General features: G+C 47.0%; 1 protein-coding gene across 2 annotated transcripts in view; it reads right to left on the bottom strand.

Annotated features, from left to right (window-relative positions):
• Window positions 1-1116: 1116 nt before the first annotated feature.
• LOC115121129 (L-threonine 3-dehydrogenase, mitochondrial-like) overlaps window positions 1117-21649 on the bottom strand; it is a 38996-nt gene continuing 18463 nt past the window's right edge. For both annotated transcript variants that reach the window (XM_029650157.2, XM_029650158.2), the window contains 6 exons: window positions 19420-19490; window positions 12450-12599; window positions 12117-12289; window positions 11801-11891; window positions 7399-7668; window positions 1117-6685 (listed from right to left, as the gene is read on the bottom strand). In XM_029650157.2, the coding sequence (XP_029506017.1) occupies window positions 6546-6685; window positions 7399-7668; window positions 11801-11891; window positions 12117-12289; window positions 12450-12599; window positions 19420-19490 (895 nt within the window). In that variant the 3' untranslated portion in view covers window positions 1117-6545. The remainder of the gene's footprint in view (window positions 6686-7398; window positions 7669-11800; window positions 11892-12116; window positions 12290-12449; window positions 12600-19419; window positions 19491-21649) is intronic.

The raw sequence follows: 21649 nt of genomic DNA, 5'->3' as shown, positions 1-21649 counted from the left end.
GTAGTAGAGGTAGATGGTAGTAGAGTAGAGGTAGATGGTAGTAGGTAGTAGAGGTAGATGGTAGTAGAGGTAGATGGTAGTAGAGGTAGATGGTAGTATGGTAGTAGAGGTAGATGGTAGTAGGTAGTAGAGGTAGATGGTAGTAGGTAGTAGAGGTAGATGGTAGTAGGTAGTAGAGGTAGATGGTAGTAGAGGTAGATGGTAGTAGAGTAGAGGTAGATGGTAGTAGAGGTAGATGGTAGTAGAGTAGAGGTAGATGGTAGTAGATGGTAGATGGTAGTAGGTAGTAGAAGGTAGATGGTAGTAGAGTAGAGGTAGATGGTAGTAGAGGTAGATGGTAGTAGAGTAGAGGTAGATGGTAGTAGAGGTAGATGGTAGTAGAGGTAGATGGTAGTAGAGGTAGATGGTAGTAGAGTAGAGGTAGATTGTAGTAGAGGTAGATGGTAGTAGAGGTAGATGGTAGTAGAGGTAGATGGTAGTAGAGGGTAGACGGTAGAATATTATTCTCTCATGTAAATTAGGTACAATTTAATGAAATGCTTAAAAAAAAAGGCCAATTAGAATGTTCAGCATGTGTGGAAATCCTAAAAACACCTCTGCTCAACTGTAGCCTAATGCTAAAGAGGGGGGGGGGGGGGGATGCTATCATAAAACAGCCCCGGATTTCTTCATCTGGTCCCGACCTTCACCGGTATCATGTTTAGCTGAGCTGACATCGTTCAGGTCAATAAAGGTGACGTCATTAAAGAGCATTTTGCAAAGTTGTCATACAACATCGGCACAATGAACAAAACAATTAGCTAACCCAGTCTTGGTGGCTTTCTTTTTGCTTTTTTTTCCTCCATCTTCTCAAATTGTCACTCAAATTCTGATCAAAATAGCCCCGTTTTTAGATTTCAGGACATCGTAATGGAGAACAGGTGTAGATGATTTGGCTCCGAGGATGTTGACGGTCTGCCAGAGATAATAACCGTATAAGCGTTTCTCAAGAGAACCCACATTCACCCTTTTTTTTTTTGTCGGTTCAACCCAATCCAAAAACGCAGTAGCTACCCAGTCTTGGGTGGCCAAGTCAAATTCATATAATAAAATAAATACCTCGTGATTCCAGTGAAGTAATGAATTCATAGATATTTTAATATGCATCAAACCTTTAAAAAAAAAAGGCATGAGGAGTTGGATTACATTTTGTACTGAACACATTACAAACACAGCCTTATAAACACAGCCCGGTAGTAATGTGGCTTTACTAATACTGCCTTAGAACACTTGTTGTCATGTCAAAGCTAGAAACGTACAGGAAACTTAGGAAGATACAATGATTTTTTTTTTAAAGTATCAGTGAGGAGGCAGAATAACAATATATAGAAACAGACAGAACGAGGCACAAAACAAGAGAAACAATGACTGAGATAGTTGAGAGAAAAGAAAAAAAATCTTTAATGACAAAAGGAGATTTTGTGATTGAAAGAACACACATTTGTTCCAACTTTCACATAGAAAAGATGCATTCACACCAACCTTATCCCAGGGCTAAGAGCCTCGTCAGGCCTGGGCTATGGGAGATTTTATCCCAGGGCTAAGAGCCTCGTCAGGCCTGGGCTATGGGAGATTTTATCCCAGGGCTAAGAGCCTTGTCAGGCCTGGGCTATGGGAGATTTTAGCCCAGGGCTAAGAGCCTCATCAGGCCTGGGCTATGGGAGATTTTATCCCAGGGCTAAGAGCCTCGTCAGGCCTGGGCTATGGGAGATTTTAGCCCAGGGCTAAGAGGCTCGTCAGGCCTGGGCTATGGGAGATTTTAGCCCAGGCCTAAGCGAATATTCACACAAACCTTAGCCCAGGGCTAAGAGCCTCGTCAGGCCTGGGCTATGGGAGATTTTAGCCCAGGGCTAAGAGCCTCGTCAGGCCTGGGCTATGGGAGATTTTAGCCCAGGCCTAAGCGAATATTCACACCAACCTTAGCCCAGGGCTAAGAGCCTCGTCAGGCCTGGGCTATGGGAGATTTTAGCCCAGGGCTAAGAGCCTCGTCAGGCCTGGGCTATGGGAGATTTTAGCCCAGGCCTAAGCGAATATTCACACCAACCTTAGCCCAGGGCTAAGAGCCTCGTCAGGCCTGGGCTATGGGAGATTTTAGCCCAGGCCTAAGCGAATATTCACACCAACCTTAGCCCAGGGCTAAGAGCCTCGTCAGGCCTGGGCTATGGGAGATTTTATCCCAGGCCTAAGAGCCTCGTCAGGCCTGGGCTATGGGAGATTTTAGCCCAGGCCTAAGCGAATATTCACACCAACCTTAGCCCAGGGCTAAGAGCCTCGTCAGGCCTGGGCTATGGGAGATTTTAGCCCAGGCCTAAGCGAATATTCACACCAACCTTAGCCCAGGGCTAAGAGCCTCGTCAGGCCTGGGCTATGGGAGATTTTAGCCCAGGGCTAAGAGCCTCGTCAGGCCTGGGCTATGGGAGATTTTAGCCCAGGGCTAAGAGCCTCGTCAGGCCTGGGCTATGGGAGATTTTATCCCAGGCCTAAGAGCCTCGTCAGGCCTGGGCTATGGGAGATTTTAGCCCAGGCCTAAGCGAATATTCAGATTTTAGCCCAGCCGGGCCCTGTTCCAGAGCAGGGTTAGAGACGACTTTTCAGGGCCCCAGAAACACGGTGCCAAAATAGCCAGTGACCAAAACGGGTCAAGAACAACGCATAGAATCTTTACTGTCCAATCACATTCACTTAACATAGAATCTTTACTGTCCAATCACATTCACTTAACTTACATACGCTTGTGATGCGTTCTGCCATTTTAATAAATACATTTATACTATTTCATCCTTCTATCAGAGGACAAAAATAAAAAATAAATAAAAACAATACTTTCATCTATGCAAAAAACATTTTGGTTTCTATGGCTAATAAAAATAATAATAAAAATTGGTTGCTCTGCCGGCTGGCTAACTTCTTCTCACTTAGCTAGCCAACCGAAGCCACGAACTCTACAGCTGGAAGAGGGGGGATTCATTAACAACAATAGCATCTGAAAAGAAAAATGACATCAAGCTCTTTCCTCTGTTTTCATAGACATGTACTTGGATTATGGCTATCCATGACAATAAAATATCGTTGCATGATTTCGCCTGGATCAGAAAAGTTGATGTCTCGTCTGTGCACAGAATTCTCTGTAGAGGGGCGCGAGATCGCATTTCAAAAGTGAAACAGTTTATCCGAGGTCAGGCAGGCAGGCGGACAGCGAGGTTTAAACAATTCATCACTGAAAGCTTGTGTGAACCGCGAAGACAGGATAAGCTAGTCCAGGGTCAGTCTTAGCCTGGGGCTAAGATCACTGCAGTGTGAAAAAGCTTATAGCATTGGATTCATTAACAACAATAGCATCTGAAAAGAAAAACATATAACCAGCAGAAATGTGTTTTATATATATATATTATAATTATAAATATATAATTTATATATAACATCCACAACCCTCAGCCCTTTGAAGAACAGAGTTAGAGGGTGAAAACGGGCATCCCTGACGCCTACATTACCAACTAAAGGAAACCGTCCATATTTAACCAGTCAAACTGTGCGTCCCAAATGGGACCCTATTGGCATTATAGGGGAATAGAGAATATGGGAAAATAAGGAACAGGGTGCCACTATATAGGGAACAGGGTGCCATCATATAGGGAATAGGGTGCCACTATATAGGGAATAGGGTGCCATCATATAGGGAATAGGGTACCACTATATAGGGAATAGGGTGCCATCATATAGGGAATAGGGTGCCACTATATAGGGAATATAGTGCCATCAAATAGGGCACCACTATATAGGGAATAGGGTACCACTATATAGGGCATAGGGTACCACCATATAGGGCATAGGGTACCACCATATAGGGAATAGGGTGCCACTATATAGGGAATAGGGTGCCACTATATAGGGAATAGGGTGCCATCATATAGGGAACAGGGTGCCATCATATAGGGAATAGGGTGCCACTATATAGGGAATAGGGTGCCATCATATAGGGAATAGGGTACCATCATATAGGGAATAGGGTGCCATCATATAGGGAATAGGGTACCACTATATAGGGAATAGGGTGCCATCATATAGGGAATAGGGTGCCATCATATAGGGAATAGGGTGCCATCATATAGGGAACAGGGTGCCATCATATAGGGAATAGGGTGCCATCATATAGGGAATAGGGTACCACTATATAGGGAATAGGGTGCCATCATATAGGGAATAGGGTACCACTATATAGGGAATAGGGTGCCACCATATAGGGAATAGGTGCCATCATATAGGGAATAGGGTGCCATCATATAGGGAATAGGGTGCCACTATATAGGGAATAGGATGCCATCATATAGGGAATAGGGTGCCATCATATAGGGAATAGGGTGCCATCATATAGGGAATAGGGTACCACTATATAGGGAATAGGGTGCCATCATATAGGGAATAGGGTACCACTATATAGGGAATAGGGTGCCACCATATAGGGAATAGGGTGCCATCATATAGGGAATAGGGTGCCATCATATAGGGAATAGGGTGCCACTATATAGGGAATAGGATGCCATCATATAGGGAATAGGGTGCCATCATATAGGGAATAGGGTGCCACCGTATAGGGAATAGGGTGTCATCATATAGGGAATAGGGTGCCATCATATAGGGAATAGGGTACCACTATATAGGGAATAGGATGCCATCATATAGGGAATAGGGTGCCACCATATAGGGAATAGGGTGCCATCATATAGGGAATAGGGTGCCAATATATAGGGAATAGGGTGCCATTTGAGATACAACCAAAGGATTCCAGAGGAACGGAGGTCTATTCATTCACACTTTACATACAAGTGCCAGAAACACATGGAGTCACCATGACTCCCAGTCCGTGGTTCCCAGTCCGTGGTTCCCAGTCAGTGGTTCCCAGTCCGTGGTGCCCAGTCCGTGACTCCCAGTCCGTGGTTCCCAGTCCGTGGTTCCCAGTCAGTGGTTCCCAGTCCGTGGTGCCCAGTCCGTGGTTCCCAGTCCGTGGTGCCCAGTCCGTGGTGCCCAGTCCGTGGTGCCCAGTCCGTGGTTCCCAGTCCGTGGTTCCCAGTCAGTGGTTCCCAGTCCGTGGTTCCCAGTCCGTGGTTCCCAGTCCGTGGTGCCCAGTCCGTGGTGCCCAGTCCGTGGTTCCCAGCAGACAGAATGTAGAATCAGTGGGCAGAAAACACCTTGTACTCGATGTGTTCCTCCACACCTCAATGTATGTTTGATGATTTTCTAAAGGGTTTAAAAATAATTTTCCTCTCTTACTCTAAAGTGCATCAAACACCGCTTATATTAAATAAACCTCTCCAATCTAAAACTTGTGTGATTATGACTGTAAATGTAGGACCTTTTGAAACCTGAATTCTCAGCTTTTGGCTGAGAAATACTTCTACAACAGTGAACCCCTTTGCAATAGCTTTACATATGCAGAGGTGACCTTTATAACATCAGCTCTCCCACAGAGAGAAGAAGGATTCTTGGAGTCAACCCCATGGAGTCAACCCTATGGAGTCAACTCTATGGAGTCAACCCTATGGAGTCAACCCCATGGAGTCAACCCTATGGAGTCAACCCCATGGAGTCAACCCTATGGAGTCAACCCTATGGAGTCAACCCCATGGAGTCAACCCTATGGAGTCAACCCCATGGAGTCAACCCTATGGAGTCAACCCTATGGAGTCAACCCTATGGAGTCAACCCTATGGAGTCAACCCTATGGAGTCAACCCCATGGAGTCAACCCTATGGAGTCAACCCTATGGAGTCAACCCCATGGAGTCAACCCTATGGAGTCAACTCTATGGAGTCAACCCCATGGAGTCAACCCCATGGAGTCAACCCCATGGAGTCAACCCTATGGAGTCAACCCCATGGAGTCAACCCCATGGAGTCAACTCTATGGAGTCAACCCTATGGAGTCAACCCCATGGAGTCAACCCTATGGAGTCAACCCTATGGAGTCAACCCTATGGAGTCAACCCTATGGAGTCAACCTCTCCTCCTTCCTGAGAGGGAGGAGGGAGAGGGAGGGAGGGAGAGAGGGAGAGAGAGGAGGGGAATCGGCCTGCTACTTCTCACGCAACCACGTTCTAGTAACTTGTTCAGACAGACACTGAGACAGAGACAGACCCCGAGACACACAGACAGACACCGAGACACACAGACAGACACCGAGACACACAGACAGACACCGAGACAGACAGACAGACCCCGAGACACACAGACAGACCCCGAGACACACAGACAGACACCGAGACACACAGACAGACACCGAGACACACAGACAGACACCGAGACACACAGACAGAATGAGAGCCCTTCCAAATGACAAAACGACTATTTACACACCAAGTGTCTCCCTCCTATAAAACAACAGTCTTTACAGTATGTACAAAGAAACACTGCTCCATCACCCCACCCAGCATAACCCCATCCAGCATCACGTCACCCAGCATCACCCCACCCAGCATCACGCCACCCAGCATCACGCCACCTCTGGCCCCCTCAGTTAGCCTTTGCGATGCGCGAGTCTGAGCCGATGTAGTTGAGCATGGTCTGGACGAGCTCCGGGAGGTCGTAATCGTGTTTCCAGCCCCAGTCGTTCCGCGCGTTAGAGTCGTCAAAGTTCATTGGCCAGCTGTCGGCTATAAAGGGAGAGAAGAGAGGGGGGGGGGACATTGTCAATGTCTTCCTACTCCAACGTCTTTGACACCTTTTTTTATTTTATTTTTTTGTCGGTCAAATTGTCATAAGACTTTGTTGTTGTTCGTTTCTACATTAAAACTTCATCAAAACATTAAAATGTAAGTTTGGAGAATCTCAATGACGAGGCCTCGTGTGGCGTATTTAAGACGGGTCTTCCTCGTTCATTGATCTTTGATCTCAAATGGTTGCTAATTCACAGCTTTTCAAGAAATCCCTGGGTTAGAGGATTCCCAGAATCAGAAGGGAATCTTCCCGGAATCTTCCCAGAATCAGTAGGGAATCTTCCCGGAATCAGTAGGGAATCTTCCCGGAATCAAAAGGGAATCTTCCCGGAATCAAAAGGGAATCTTCCCGGAATCAGAAGGGAATCTTCCCGGAATCAGAAGGGAATCTTCCCGGAATCAGAAGGGAATCTTCCCGGAATCAGTAGGGAATCTTCCCAGAATCAGTAGGGAATCTTCCCAGAATCAGTAGGGAATCTTCCCAGAATCAGTAGGGAATCTTCCCGGAATCAGTAGGGAATCTTCCCGGAATCAGTAGGGAATCTTCCCAGAATCAGTAGGGAATCTTCCCACTGGATTTTTCAGGAAAACATTAGGAATTTTGCAACTCCAAACCAGGATAAATAAAAGCATCAATAAAATGATCTTACCGATGGCCTGTCTGACTTGGTCGATGTCGTAGGTGACCTCCAGGTCCGGCAGCTGTTTCTGGACCTCCTGAGCCAGCTCTTCAGGGGAAAAGCTCATGGCGTTGATGTTATAGGTCCTCATGGAGAGGGTGTCTGCGGGCGCCTCCATCATCTCCACGGTGGCACGCAGACAGTCGTCGATGTACATCATGGGCAGCCGCGTGTCTGGCTTCAGGTTACACTCAAACTTCCCCGTCTTTACGGCGTCGTGAAAGATGGCTACCGCGTAGTCTGGAGAAAGGGAGGCAGGAGATAGATGTGTTTACATCACACCGTCTCACTACAGAAACAGGAGACAGACTAGTGTCCTGTCCAGGGGGTGTCCTGTACATCACACCGTCTCACTACAGAAACAGGAGATAGACTAGTGTCCTGTCCAGGGGGTGTCCTGTACATCAAGCTGTCTCACTACAGAAACAGGAGACAGACTAGTGTCCTGTACATCAAGCCGTCTCACTACAGAAACAGGAGATAGACTAGTGTCCTGTCCAGGGGGTGTCCTGGTACATCACACCGTCTCACTACAGAAACAGGAGATAGACTAGTGTCCTGTCCAGGGGGTGTCCTGTACATCAAGCTGTCTCACTACAGAAACAGGAGATAGACTAGTGTCCTGTACATCAAGCCGTCTCACTACAGAAACAGGAGATAGACTAGTGTCCTGTCCAGGGGGTGTCCTGGTACATCACACCGTCTCACTACAGAAACAGGAGATAGACTAGTGTCCTGTCCAGGGGGTGTCCTGTACATCAAGCTGTCTCATTACAGAAACAGGAGATAGACTAGTGTCCTGTCCAGGGGGTGTCCTGGTACATCAAGCTGTCTCACTACAGAAACAGGAGACAGACTAGTGTCCTGTCCAGGGGGTGTCCTGGTACATCAAGCTGTCTCACTACAGAAACAGGAGACAGACTAGTGTCCTGTCCAGGGGGTGTACTGGTACATCAAGCTGTCTCACTACAGAAACAGGAGGCAGACTAGTGTCCTGTCCAGGGGGTGTACTGGTACATCAAGCTGTCTCACTACAGAAACAGGAGATAGACTAGTGTCCTGTCCAGGGGGTGTCCTGTCCAGGGGTGTCCTGTACATCAAGCTGTCTCACTACAGAAACAGGAGATAGACTAGTGTCCTGTCCAGGGGGTGTCCTGGTACATCAAGCTGTCTCACTACAGAAACAGGAGACAGACTAGTGTCCTGTCCAGGGGGTGTCCTGGTACATCAAGCTGTCTCACTACAGAAACAGGCGACAGACTAGTGTCCTGTCCAGGGTGTGTCCTGGTACATCAAGCTGTCTCACTACAGAAACAGGAGATAGACTAGTGTCCTGTCCAGGGGGTGTCCTGTCCAGGGGTGTCCTGTACGTCAAGCTGTCTCACTACAGAAACAGGGGATTCAGGAAATTCTGTCTTGGACAAGGCTAACTCCCTTCAGTTACAGACGCCACCTCATCAGCCCCAAAGTGAAGGAACGCCATTGGATAACCAGGCATGGGGTGAGGGGTGTGTCATAAAGGGGAGGAGTTGAGACATAGGTAATACTGCTACAGTATTACCCTAACATCCTAGCATTATCACCCTGGTAGTAGGAGCATTACCTAATGTCCTAGCATTATCGCCCTGGTAGTAGGAGCATTACCTAATGTCCTAGCATTATCACCCTGGTAGTAGGAGCATTGCCTAATGTCCTAGCATTATCGCCCTGGTAGTAGGAGCATTACCTCATGTTCTAGCATTATCGCCATGGTAGTAGGAGCATTACCTAATGTCCTAGCATTATCACCCTGGTAGTAGGAGCATTACCTAATGTCCTAGCATTATCGCCCTGGTAGTAGGAGCATTACCTAATGTCCCAGCATTATCACCCTGGTAGTAGTCGTATTACCTAACGTCTTAGCATTATCACCCTGTAGGAGCATTACATCATGTCCTAGCATTATCGCCCTGGTAGTAGGAGCATTACCTAATGTCCTAGCATTATCACCCTGTAGGAGCATTACCTAATATCCTCGCATTATCACCATGTAGGAGAATTACCTAATGTCCTAGCATTGTCACCCTGTAGCAGCATTACCTAACATTCAAGCATTATCACCCTGTAGAAATATTACCTAGCATTGTCACACTGTAGCAGCATTACCTAATGACTTAGCATTGTCACCCTGGAGCAGCATTACCTAATGTCTTAGCATTGTCACCCTGTAGCAGCATTACCTAACATTCTAGCATTATCACCCTGTAGAAATATTACCTAGCGTCCTAGCATTGTCACCCTGTAGGAGCATTACCTAATGTCTTAGCATTGTCACCCTGTAGCAGCATTACCTAGTGTCTTAGCATTGTCACCCTGTAGCAGCATTACCTAGTGTCTTAGCATTATCACCCTGTAGGTGCATTACCTAATGTCCTAGCATTATCACCCTGTAGGTGCATTACTTAATGTCCTGGCATTATCACCCTGTAGGTGCATTACTTAATGTCCTGGCATTATCACCCTGTATTTATTTTACCTTTATTTAACTAGGCAAGTCAGTTAAGAACAAATTCTTATTTTCAATGACGGCCTAGGAACAGTGGGTTAACTGCCTGTTCAGGGGCAGAACGACAGATTTTGTACCTTGTACAGGGGGGTGTACTTGTCAGCTCGGGGATTTGAACTTGCAATCTTCCGGTTACTAGTCCAATGCTCTAACCACTAGGCTACCCTGCCGCCCCTGTAGGAGCATTACCCAATGTCCTAGCATTATCGCCCTGTAGGAGCATTACCCAATGTCCTAGCATTATCGTTCTGATAGTAGTCGTATTACCTAATGTCCTAGCATTATCACCCTGTAGCAGCATTACCTAGCATCCTAGAATTATCATCCTGATAGTACTCATATTACCTAGCGTCCTAGCATTATCACCCTGTAGGAGCATTACCTAATGTCCTAGCATTATCACCCTGTAGGAGCATTACCCAATGTCCTAGCATTATCACCCTGTAGGAGCATTACCTAATGTCCTAGCATTATCACCCTGTAGGAGCATTACCTAATGTCCTAGCATTATCACCCTGGCAGTAGTAGTATCACCTAATGTGTCCTGTGTGAATCTATGTGTGCGTTCTCTAATTCTCTCCTTCTCTCTTTTTTTCTCTCTCTCGGAGGACCTGAGCCCTAGGACCATGCCCCAGGACTACCTGACATGATGACTCCTTGCTGTCCCCAGTCCACCTGGCCATGCTGCTGCTCCAGTTTCAACTGGCCTGGGCCCTAGGACCATGCCCCAGGACCACCTGACATGATGACTCCTTGCTGTCCCCAGTCCACCTGGCCATGCTGCTGCTCCAGTTTCAACTGGCCTGGGCCCTAGGACCATGTCCCAGGACTACCTGACATGATGACTCCTTGCTGTCCCCAGTCCACCTGGCCGTGCTGCTGCTCCAGTTTCAACTGTTCTGCCTTATTATTATTCGACCATGCTGGTCATTTATGAACATTTTAACATCTTGGCCATGTTCTGTTATAATCTCCACCCGGCACAGCCAGAAGAGGACTGGCCACCCCACATAGCCTGGTTCCTCTCTAGGTTTCTTCCTAGGTTTTGGCCTTTCTAGGGAGTTTTTCCTAGCCACCGTGCTTCTACACCTGCATTGCTTGCTGTTTGGGGTTTTAGGCTGGGTTTCTGTACAGCACTTTGAGATATCAGCTGATGTACGAAGGGCTATATAAATACATTTGATTTGATTTGATTTAATGTCCTAGCATTATCATCCTGTAGGAGCATTACCTAATGTACTAGCATTATCACCATGTAGCAGCATTGCCTAATGTCCTAGCATTATCACACTGTAGGAGCATTACCTAATGTCCTAGCATGATCACACTGTAGGAGCATTACCTAATGTCCTAGCATTATCACACTGTAGCAGCATTGCCTAATGTACTAGCATTATCACCATGTAGCAGCATTGCCTAATGTCCTAGCATTATCACACTGTAGGAGCATTACCCAATGTCTTAGCATTGTCACCCTGTGGCAGCATTACCTAATGTCTTAGCATTGTCACCCTGCAGCAGCATTACCTAATGTCTTAGCATTATCACCCTGGCAAAAAATACTGAAGGCCATAAGCACAAGGACCATGTTCTGTTGTTACATAACCCCAATGACATGTTGAAGTCAGGAGGCAAATAGAGTTACGATAGTGAAGGGACTGGTGTTACGCTGTGTGTGTGTGTGGGAGGACAGAGGTGTGTGTGTGTGAGTGAGTGAGTGAGTGAGTGAGTGAGTGAGTGAGTGAGTGAGTGAGTGAGTGAGTGAGTGAGTGAGAGAGAGAGAACAGGTGCGTAGGTGTTCTGCTACAGTGCGCGTCTCTAACTCACCTGTCGTTCCTCCTCCAGGCTGCGAGTCAGCAGAGATGATGCCTGGGTAGCGCAGACAGCGGAAGTCAAGACCGTAGCGGTGGTGGTAGTACTGTTGGAGGGAAGACGGCCAATAAGGGTTAGGATGTTTCACTTATAGCGACGTTACAGACCAATGATTTCAGACGACTGAAGGGGTCAAATATACCAGGTCAGATTCCTGAGTAGCCTGGGGCAGAGTGGTTTGAGGCTGAATGCTCATTGTCAATTGATCCCCAACTTCGCTATATATTTTGTATTTCTTACAATATTGTATATATACTTTTTTCTCTCTCACCTCTCCCATGAGCTCTGCGTGGACTTTGGAGACCCCATAGATGGTTCTGGGTCTCTGGACACAGAGGTCAGGGGTCGGGTTCCGGGGAGAGGTGGGCCCGAAAGCTCCGATGGTGCTGGGGACAAACAGACGCAGCCCGTGCTCCGCTGCAATGTCCAGGACGTTGTGGAGCCCTGACGAACAGGAAGTTCACAATTACTCCTTACTAACAACTGGTGTGTTGTGGAGCCCTGACGAACAGGAAGTTCACAATTACTCCCCGTGGACACCTTCCAACAACTGGTGTGTTGTGGATCTAAGTTGAGCCAAGATGGCGGATTCTCTATGGCTCACCAGTGATGTTGACGTCCCGTGCCAGAGCGACATTGGACTCTCCCACGGCACTGAGCAGGGCACTGTAATGAACCAGCCAGGTGATACGGTTGTTGACAACGATCTCACGAAGGTTTTTATAGTCCAGGATGTCAGAGTAGATGAAGGGTCCTGGAAGGGGGGTAAAACAGGAAATAAAACGTTAAAACCTGCAACGGGTTCTCTCTCCGCCAACAAGAGGGGTGCAAACTGTTTGTGTCATGAACAGTGCTTGTTACCATAGAAATAGACATGGCGCGTGCATGTGGGGAGGGGGGATCCGCAAATATTGAACGGGGAGGATCCCAAATATTGGAACGGGGGGATCTCCAAATATTGGAACGGGGGAGGATCCCAAATAGTGGAACGGGGGATCCCCAAATATTATCGGCAGCTACAGTATTATCTAGGGTGTCCAAAAGGCGCTTTTGGTGATGAAATTACACTTCCTTACGTTATTAAATACATTTTACTAAGACAAAATATGATTCTTCGTGTTGTGAATCATTCAGTGGGGTCATTCTCTTAACATGATATATATATTTAGAAATATTTTTTATAAAAGTCAGATTTCATTAACATAATACATAATAAGCACGGAGATCCGTCGACCGAACGGTGCCGCTTTCTCGCAGTGTCTTTTTAGGGTTGTTCCAAGTACCCCCAAAAAAACTGAACACGACACGAGCTGAATTAAAAGGTTCTGAAAAGAACAAAGCTCGAGGAACACTCAGAGCTCCGTTGACATTTCAGAGATACGCTCGGTTAACAGGGCTCTAGACAGTATTCTCGGTTAACAGGGCTCTAGACAGTATTCTCGGTTAACAGGGCTCTAGACAGTATTCTCGGTTAACAGGGCTCGAGACAGTATTCTCGGTTAACAGGTCTCTAGACAGTATTCTCGGTTAACAGGGCTCTAGACAGTATTCTCGGTTAACAGGGCTCTAGACAGTATTCTCGGTTAACAGGGCTCTAGACAGTATTCTCGGTTAACAGGGCTCCAGACCGTATTCTCGGTTAACAGGGCTCCAGACAGTATTCTCGGTTAACAGGGCTCTAGACCGTATTGTCGGTTAACAGGGCTCTAGACCGTATTCTCGGTTAACAGGGCTCTAGACCGTATTCTCGGTTAACAGGGCTCTAGACCGTATTCTCGGTTAACAGGGCTCTAGACAGTATTCTCGGTTAACAGGGCTCCAGACAGTATTCTCGGTTAACAGGGCTCCAGACCGTATTCTCGGTTAACAGGGCTCTAGACCGTATTCTCGGTTAACAGGGCTCTAGACCGTATTCTCGGTTAACAGGGCTCTAGACCGTATTCTCGGTTAACAGGGCTCTAGACCGTATTCTCGGTTAACAGGGCTCTAGACCGTATTCTCGGTTAACAGGGCATACGGTTAACAGGGCTCTAGACCGTATTCTCGGTTAACAGGGCTCTAGACCGTATTCTCGGTTAACAGGGCTCTAGACCGTATTCTCGGTTAACAGGGCTCTAGACAGTATTCTCGGTTAACAGGGCTCTAGACCGTATTCTCGGTTAACAGGGCTCCCAGACAGTATTCTCGGTTAACAGGTCTCTAGACAGTATTCTCGGTTAACAGGGCTCTAGACAGTATTCTCGGTTAACAGGGCTGTAGACCGTATTCTCGGTTAACAGGGCTCGAGACCGTATTCTCGGTTAACAGGGCTCGAGACCGTATTCTCGGTTAACAGGGATCTAGACAGTATTCTCGGTTAACAGGGCTCTAGACAGTATTCTCGGTTAACAGGGCTCTAGACAGTATTCTCGATTAACAGGGCCCGAGACCGTATTCTCGGTTAACAGGGCTCTAGACCGTATTCTCGGTTAACAGGGCTCTAGACCGTATTCTCGGTTAACAGGGCTCTAGACCGTATTCTCGGTTAACAGGGCTCGAGACAGTATTCTCGGTTAACAGGGCTCTAGACAGTATTCTCGGTTAACAGGGCTCTAGACCGTATTCTCGGTTAACAGGGCTCTAGACTAAACCAGGTGGCTCAGATCGGTAGATAGATAACACCAGTCTACTTCAGTAGGACAGTAGTAAACCAGGTGGCTCAGATCAGTAGATAGATAACACCAGTCTACTTCAGTAGGACAGCAGTGCTCAGATCAGTAGATAGATAACACCAGTCTACTTCAGTAGGACAGCAGTAAACCAGGTGGCTCAGATCAGTAGATAGATAACACCAGTCTACTTCAGTAGGACAGCAGTGCTCAGATCAGTAGATAGATAACACCAGTCTACTTCAGTAGGACAGCAGTAAACCAGGTGCCTCAGATCGGTAGATAGATAACACCAGTCTACTTCAGTAGGACAGCAGTGCTCAGATCAGTAGATAGATAACACCAGTCTACTTCAGTAGGACAGCAGTAAACCAGGTGGCTCAGATCAGTAGATAGATAACACCAGTCTACTTCAGTAGGACAGCAGTAAACCAGGTGGCTCAGATCAGTAGATAGATAACACCAGTCTACTTCAGTAGGACAGCAGTGCTCAGATCAGTAGATAGATAACACCAGTCTACTTCAGTAGGACAGCAGTAAACCAGGTGGCTCAGATCAGTAGTTAGATAACACCAGTCTACTTCAGTAGGACAGCAGTGCTCAGATCAGTAGATAGATAACACCAGTCTACTTCAGTAGGACAGCAGTAAACCAGGTGGCTCAGATCGGTAGATAGATAACACCAGTCTACTTCAGTAGTAAACCAGGTGGCTCAGATCAGTAGATAGATAACACCAGTCTACTTCAGTAGTAAACCAGGTGGCTCAGATCAGTAGATAGATAACACCAGTCTACTTCAGTAGTAAACCAGGTGGCTCAGATCAGTAGATAGATAGATAACACCAGTCTACTTCATAAAGCCTGAAGTCTCACCTCATATTCAGAACAGACCAATGGAGTAATACTCTAAAGAGCATAGGATGGAGGGAACATCCTGGAAAGGACCTGGAGCCGTATGTGTCAAGTAGGGTTGAATGGCGGGAACCCGGTTACCGAGATTTACCGCCCAAAACCACTATGCTTTCCCCCCCCATTGATAAATAACTGCGAGAAACCGGTGAATTATAATAAATTATTTAAATGAACAGCGTAGTGTGAAATGGAAAGCGATGTCTAAATCTGGATTCTCTACAGACAGACGGGGGGACAGACGGCCCACCTCAGGGGGGACAGACGGGGGACAGACGGCCCACCTCAGGGGGGACAGACGGCCCACCTCAGGGGGAGGGACAGACGGGGGGACAGACGGCCCACCCCAGGGGGAGGGGACAACAGACGGGGCACCTCAGGGGGGGACAGACGGCCCACCTCAGGGGGAGGGGACAACAGACGGGGCACCTCAGGGGGAGGGGACAACAGAAGGGGCACCTCAGGGGGACAGACGGCCCACCCCAGGGGGGAGGGGACAACAGACGGGCACCTCAGGGGGGGACAGACGGGGGGACAGACGGCCCACCCCAGGGGGGAGGGGACAACAGACGGGGCACCTCAGGGGGACAGACGGCCCACCTCAGGGTGTGGGAGGGGGACAGGCGGCCCACCTCAGGGCGGGGGGGACAGACGGCCCACCTCAGGGCGGGGGGACAGACGGCCCACCTCAGGGCAAAGCGTAGTTTCCATTGCATGTAGCATCTCATCATGGTGACAGGGTAGGACTACCATGGTGACAGGGTAGGACTACCATGGTGACAGGGTAGGACTACCATGGTGACAGGGTAGGACTACCATGGTGACAGGGTAGGACTACCATGGTGACAGGGTAGGACTACCATGGTGACAGGGTAGGACTACCATTTGATACAGCATAGCCTACTCTGCAACTGCACAGTTTTCAAACAGCCTATCGCTTGAATATAGATGCTTTAAAATCAGTGCATACAGGAGCACTCTCTCTCCATCAACTCCATTCAAATTGCATCCAGAACAGATAATCCTGTTCTAGAGATAGATATATACTATATATAGATTTCCTAGCCTAACTCTTTCAGGTAATACATTCAATGCAGTATTAGCCTTATATTATATATATATATATTGTAGCGACCCGCACAGACAGCTGTGTGTTATGTGCTAGGCTAGGAGGTGGTTGTGTTGTACTGACCAGTACCCGGTGTTCGCGGGGTCCGACATGTCAATCAACCTGCTATCTGCCAATCACGGGAATGCCTGGAATGTTCTGATGCCGGGCATCCTGGTGGTTGGCGGAGTGGCGTGGAGGGGGGTTGGGCATTGGAAGTTAAGACCAGGTTCAGCCTTTGTTCTCTCTCTCTTACGTCTGGGCTTCACAAGAGAAGGTCACGATTGGCTTGTGGGTTACCTGTCATCTATTTGGCGTGTGCTACGGCCCAAACAGTAGCCTGTGTAAAGTTGGTTTAATAAACCGTCAATTCGCAAACTCAAGCCTCTGTCTGGACAATTGTTCATTTATGATCTAGTCAGGTCATTACAATATATTATATATTTAGCTAGTTAACGATGGGTCATGTATAAAACCTTTAGAACTGATATCCTCCCGTCTCTTCCACAATACCCAAGCACCTGTGCTCCGCTGGCCTCTCTCCTTGAAAAACCTCCTTAGATCTTGGGAGTCCCATGCAGGAAATGCTAGACTTTTTTAAAACCAATCGTAATGAACCAATCGCATTTCTTAAACCAATCGACTATTCGAAGTGGGATGCAGGAGCCAATAGAACTCCTGAGTATGTTTCAAAGGAGATCGATCAAATCCAGACATATTTATATGCTTTCTGTTTGCTAATATTCTAATGCTTTTGAATGACACTTCCGGATTTGACGGGAGAAACCGGGTTACCAGGGAGACAAGCGTTTCATTCTCGGGATGGAACGTAAAAAATACCGGGAAAATATTCAACCCTGGTGTCAAGTAATCTGATTCATTATGATCTAGGATCAGGTCTCCCTCTCCATGTAATCTGATTCATTATGATCTAGGATCAGGTCCCTCCTCTCCATGGAATCTGATTCATTATGATCTAGGATCAGGTCCCCTCTCCATGTAATCTGATTCATTATGATCTAGGATCAGGTCCCCTCTCCATGTAATCTGATTCATTATGATCTAGGATCAGGTCCCTCCTCTCCATGGAATCTGATTCATTATGATCTAGGATCAGGTCCCTCCTCTCCATGGAATCTGATTCATTATGATCTAGGATCAGTTCCCCCCTCTCCATGTAATCTGATTCATTATGATCTAGGATCAGGTCCTCCTCTCCATGTAATCTGATTCATTATGATCTAGGATCAGGTCCTCCTCTCCATGTAATCTGATTCATTATCATCTAGGATCAGGTCCTCCTCTCTCCAAGTAATCTGATTCATTGTGATCTAGGATCAGGTCCTCCCTGGTCCATGTAATCTGATTCATTATGATCTAGGATCAGTTCCCCCTCTCCATGTAATCTGATTCATTATGATCTAGGATCAGGTCCTCCCTGGTCCATGTAATCTGATTCATTATCATCTAGGATCAGGTCCTCCTCTCTCCATGTAATCTGATTCATTATCATCTAGGATCAGGTCCTCCTCTCTCCAAGTAATCTGATTCATTATCATCTAGGATCAGGTCCTCCCTGGTCCATGGAATCTGATTCATTGTGATCTAGGATCAGGTCCTCCCTGGTCCATGTAATCTGATTCATTATCATCTAGGATCAGGTCCTCCCTGGTCCATGTAATCTGATTCATTATCATCTAGGATCAGGTCCTCCCTGGTCCATGTAATCTGATTCATTATCATCTAGGATCAGGTCCTCCTCTCTCCATGTAATCTGATTCATTATGATCTAAAAGACTAAACTGATCCTAAATGGCCTTGTCAGAGATGCTTGATACATGGGCCAATGGCCTTGTGGTCCGGTCAGAGATGCTTGATACATGGGCCAATGGCCTTGTGGTCAGGCCAATGGCCTTGTGGTCAGGCCAATGGCCTTGTGGTCAGGCCAATGGCCTTGTGGTCAGGTCAGAGATGTTTGATACATGGGCCAATGGCCTTGTGGTCAGGTCAATGGCCTTGTGGTCAGGTCAATGGCCTTGTGGTCAGGTCAATGGCCTTGTGGTCAGGCCAATGGCCTTGTGGTCAGGTCAGAGATGTTTGATACATGGGCCAATGGCCTTGTGGTCAGGTCAAAGATGTTTGATACATGGGCCAATGGCCTTGTGGTCAGGTCAATGGTCTTGTGGTCAGGCCAATGGCCTTGTGGTCAGGCCAATGGCCTTGTGGTCAGGCCAATGGCCTTGTGGTCAGGTCAGAGATGTTTGATACATGGGCCAATGGCCTTGAGGTCAGGTCAAAGATGTTTGATACATGGGCCAATTGCCTTGTGGTCAGGTCAATGGCCTTGTGGTCAGGTCAGAGATGTTTGATACATGGGCCAATGGCCTTGTGGTCAGGTCAATGGCCTTGTGGTCAGGTCAATGGCCTTGTGGTCAGGTCAATGGCCTTGTGGTCAGGCCAATGGCCTTGTGGTCAGGTCAGAGATGTTTGATACATGGGCCAATGGCCTTGTGGTCAGGTCAAAGATGTTTGATACATGGGCCAATGGCCTTGTGGTCAGGTCAATGGTCTTGTGGTCAGGCCAATGGCCTTGTGGTCAGGCCAATGGCCTTGTGGTCAGGCCAATGGCCTTGTGGTCAGGTCAGAGATGTTTGATACATGGGCCAATGGCCTTGAGGTCAGGTCAAAGATGTTTGATACATGGGCCAATTGCCTTGTGGTCAGGTCAATGGTCTTGTGGTCAGGTCAGTGGCCTTGTGGTCAGGTCAGAGATGTTTGATACATGGGCCAATGGCCTTGTGGTCAGGTCAATGGCCTTGTGGTCAGGTCAATGGCCTTGTGGTCAGGTCAATGGCCTTGTGGTCAGGTCAGAGATGTTATTTTGTGTCTACATGTTTTGTATCACTCACCGCTGTGAAAGATGTGACTTGGAGGCTTCCTGATGTCCGACAGGATCACGTTGTTGTTTCCGAACCGCTTCCTGTGAAACAGGATGTTACATTTAAACACAGGAAGATGAAGCTCGACTAAACACCCCCCCTTAAGGCTACATTTCAATGGTTGGTTGTTGAGTACAAGGTTACCACAAGTGCTATGAATAATGTTCCCTCGTTTATTTGGCACAGAGCAAATATCAGGTCTGCTGAGGGCAAACATGAATGTTGTTCAAATTCAGTGCAACTTCCAGCGTGCTTTTAATGTGAACAATGAGGTGGTATCTGCTTTAAGTCAGTTTTAACTAGGCATGCAAGATATATAAAAATCGGTGAACATATCGGAATCGGACGATATTAGCTAAACAAGGCGAACATCGGTATCGGCACGATGTCAAAGCGTAATGACGTCATGTGATATTTTACACCACACGTGCAACACAGCATTCCTAACCTGGCCCACAACGTCTGCTGTGTGGATCGAGCAGTCAACAAGTCCAGCAGTACAACACAGCATTCCTAACCTGGCCCACAACGTCTGCTGTGTGGATCGAGCAGTCGACAAGTCCAGCAGTCATTTGAAAAGAGTAAGAACATTTCAGCGAGACGACTCAAAAAGGCGAAATCCAATTAACGTCAAAATAATGGAATTCATTGCCCTTGACAATCAACCGTTCTCTGTCGTGGGTGATGTTGGCTTTTCGCCGATTGGTCGAGCACCGGTACACACTACCAAGTGCGCTATTGTTCAGATGTTGCCCTACCGGAGTTACACAGTAATAGCGTCACTGCTATTAGCTTCACGACGCACTATGGAACACCATTTGGTTCTTTGCGTGTCTTAAAAGATACGTCAAATAACACTATTTATATAATAATAATAATAATAAATAAGCTTTTAAAAGTCAAATAACACAGTTCCATTATATAATGTTGTTTGTTCTAAGTTTGCACGTGCCAAGCGCCACCACTACTATCAGTAGCACCACTACTATCAGTAGCACCACTACTATGAGTAGCACTGTCAAAGCTGTACAAGAAAAGTCTGCAGACAAGCAACCACCGGCCACGAACGATGTGTTTACAATACTGCGTTGGTAATAAAGCCTCATTTGTTCGACAGCAACTTCTAGGGTAGCTAGCTTTAGCTTGGTACCTAGCTAGCACCAATACAACCATTCCTGAAAACACCTTCTAGGGTAGCTAGCTTTAGCTTGGTACCTAGCCAGCACCAATACAACCATTCCTGAAAACACCTTCTAAGGTAGCTAGCTTCAGCTTGGTACCTAGCCAGCACCAATACAACCATTCCTGAAAACACCTTCTAGGGTAGCTAGCTTTAGCTTGGTACCTAGCTAGCACCAATACAACCATTCCTGAAAACACCTTCTAGGGTAGCTAGCTTTAGCTTGGTACCTAGCCAGCACCAATACAACCATTCCTGAAAACACCTTCTAAGGTAGCTAGCTTCAGCTTGGTACCTAGCCAGCACCAATACAACCATTCCTGAAAACACCTTCTAGGGTAGCTAGCTTTAGCTTGGTACCTAGCTAGCACCAATACAACCATTCCTGAAAACACCTTCTAGGGTAGCTAGCTTTAGCTTGGTACCTAGCTAGCACCAATACAACCAGCCTGAAAACAATGACCATTAGAAACTATTCTTAGCAATGATTTAGGAATCCTTGTGAGTAAGTATTAGCTAGGTAGTCACTTGTTGGACGCCTACTGAAATTGAACTTCAGTTCATGAAAATAACTAGCACGCCAGCTACTTAACCCTGTTGCCCAAAGCTAACGTTATAAGCAGCCAGCTAGCTTCATCTGGCTAGTGAGGCTCGACCTGACCGGGTTATGTGTTGTGAAGCTAGCCACAATAAGGATTAGGCACAATTGTGGAATTTGCGGTTTGCCTTCAAAATAAAAGTAGGCCATTGACAGTGATGCAAATGGTTTGCCTAGACGGGTCCAACCACCAATAATCAAAATAAGAACTGTCTTATAAATGAGGGTTATTTTAGATGAAGACACCTAGCTATATATTTAGCTATCTAACTATAGCTAAAGAAACAGATGGTCATGCTGCTATGTTTTTGGGGAAGAACATTGTGAGCTAGCTAGTGTAAGGAATTGCTATTTCGTATGCAGGTGACTAACTTACTGCTAATTACATGGCTACAACTCACAGTAAAGCCTGTGGGGTCCCC

This window comes from Oncorhynchus nerka, unplaced genomic scaffold, assembly GCF_034236695.1.
Source record: "Oncorhynchus nerka isolate Pitt River unplaced genomic scaffold, Oner_Uvic_2.0 unplaced_scaffold_1490, whole genome shotgun sequence".
NCBI classification, from domain to species: Eukaryota; Metazoa; Chordata; class Actinopteri; order Salmoniformes; family Salmonidae; genus Oncorhynchus; species Oncorhynchus nerka.
This window is presented reverse-complemented; position numbering and strand designations above follow the sequence as displayed.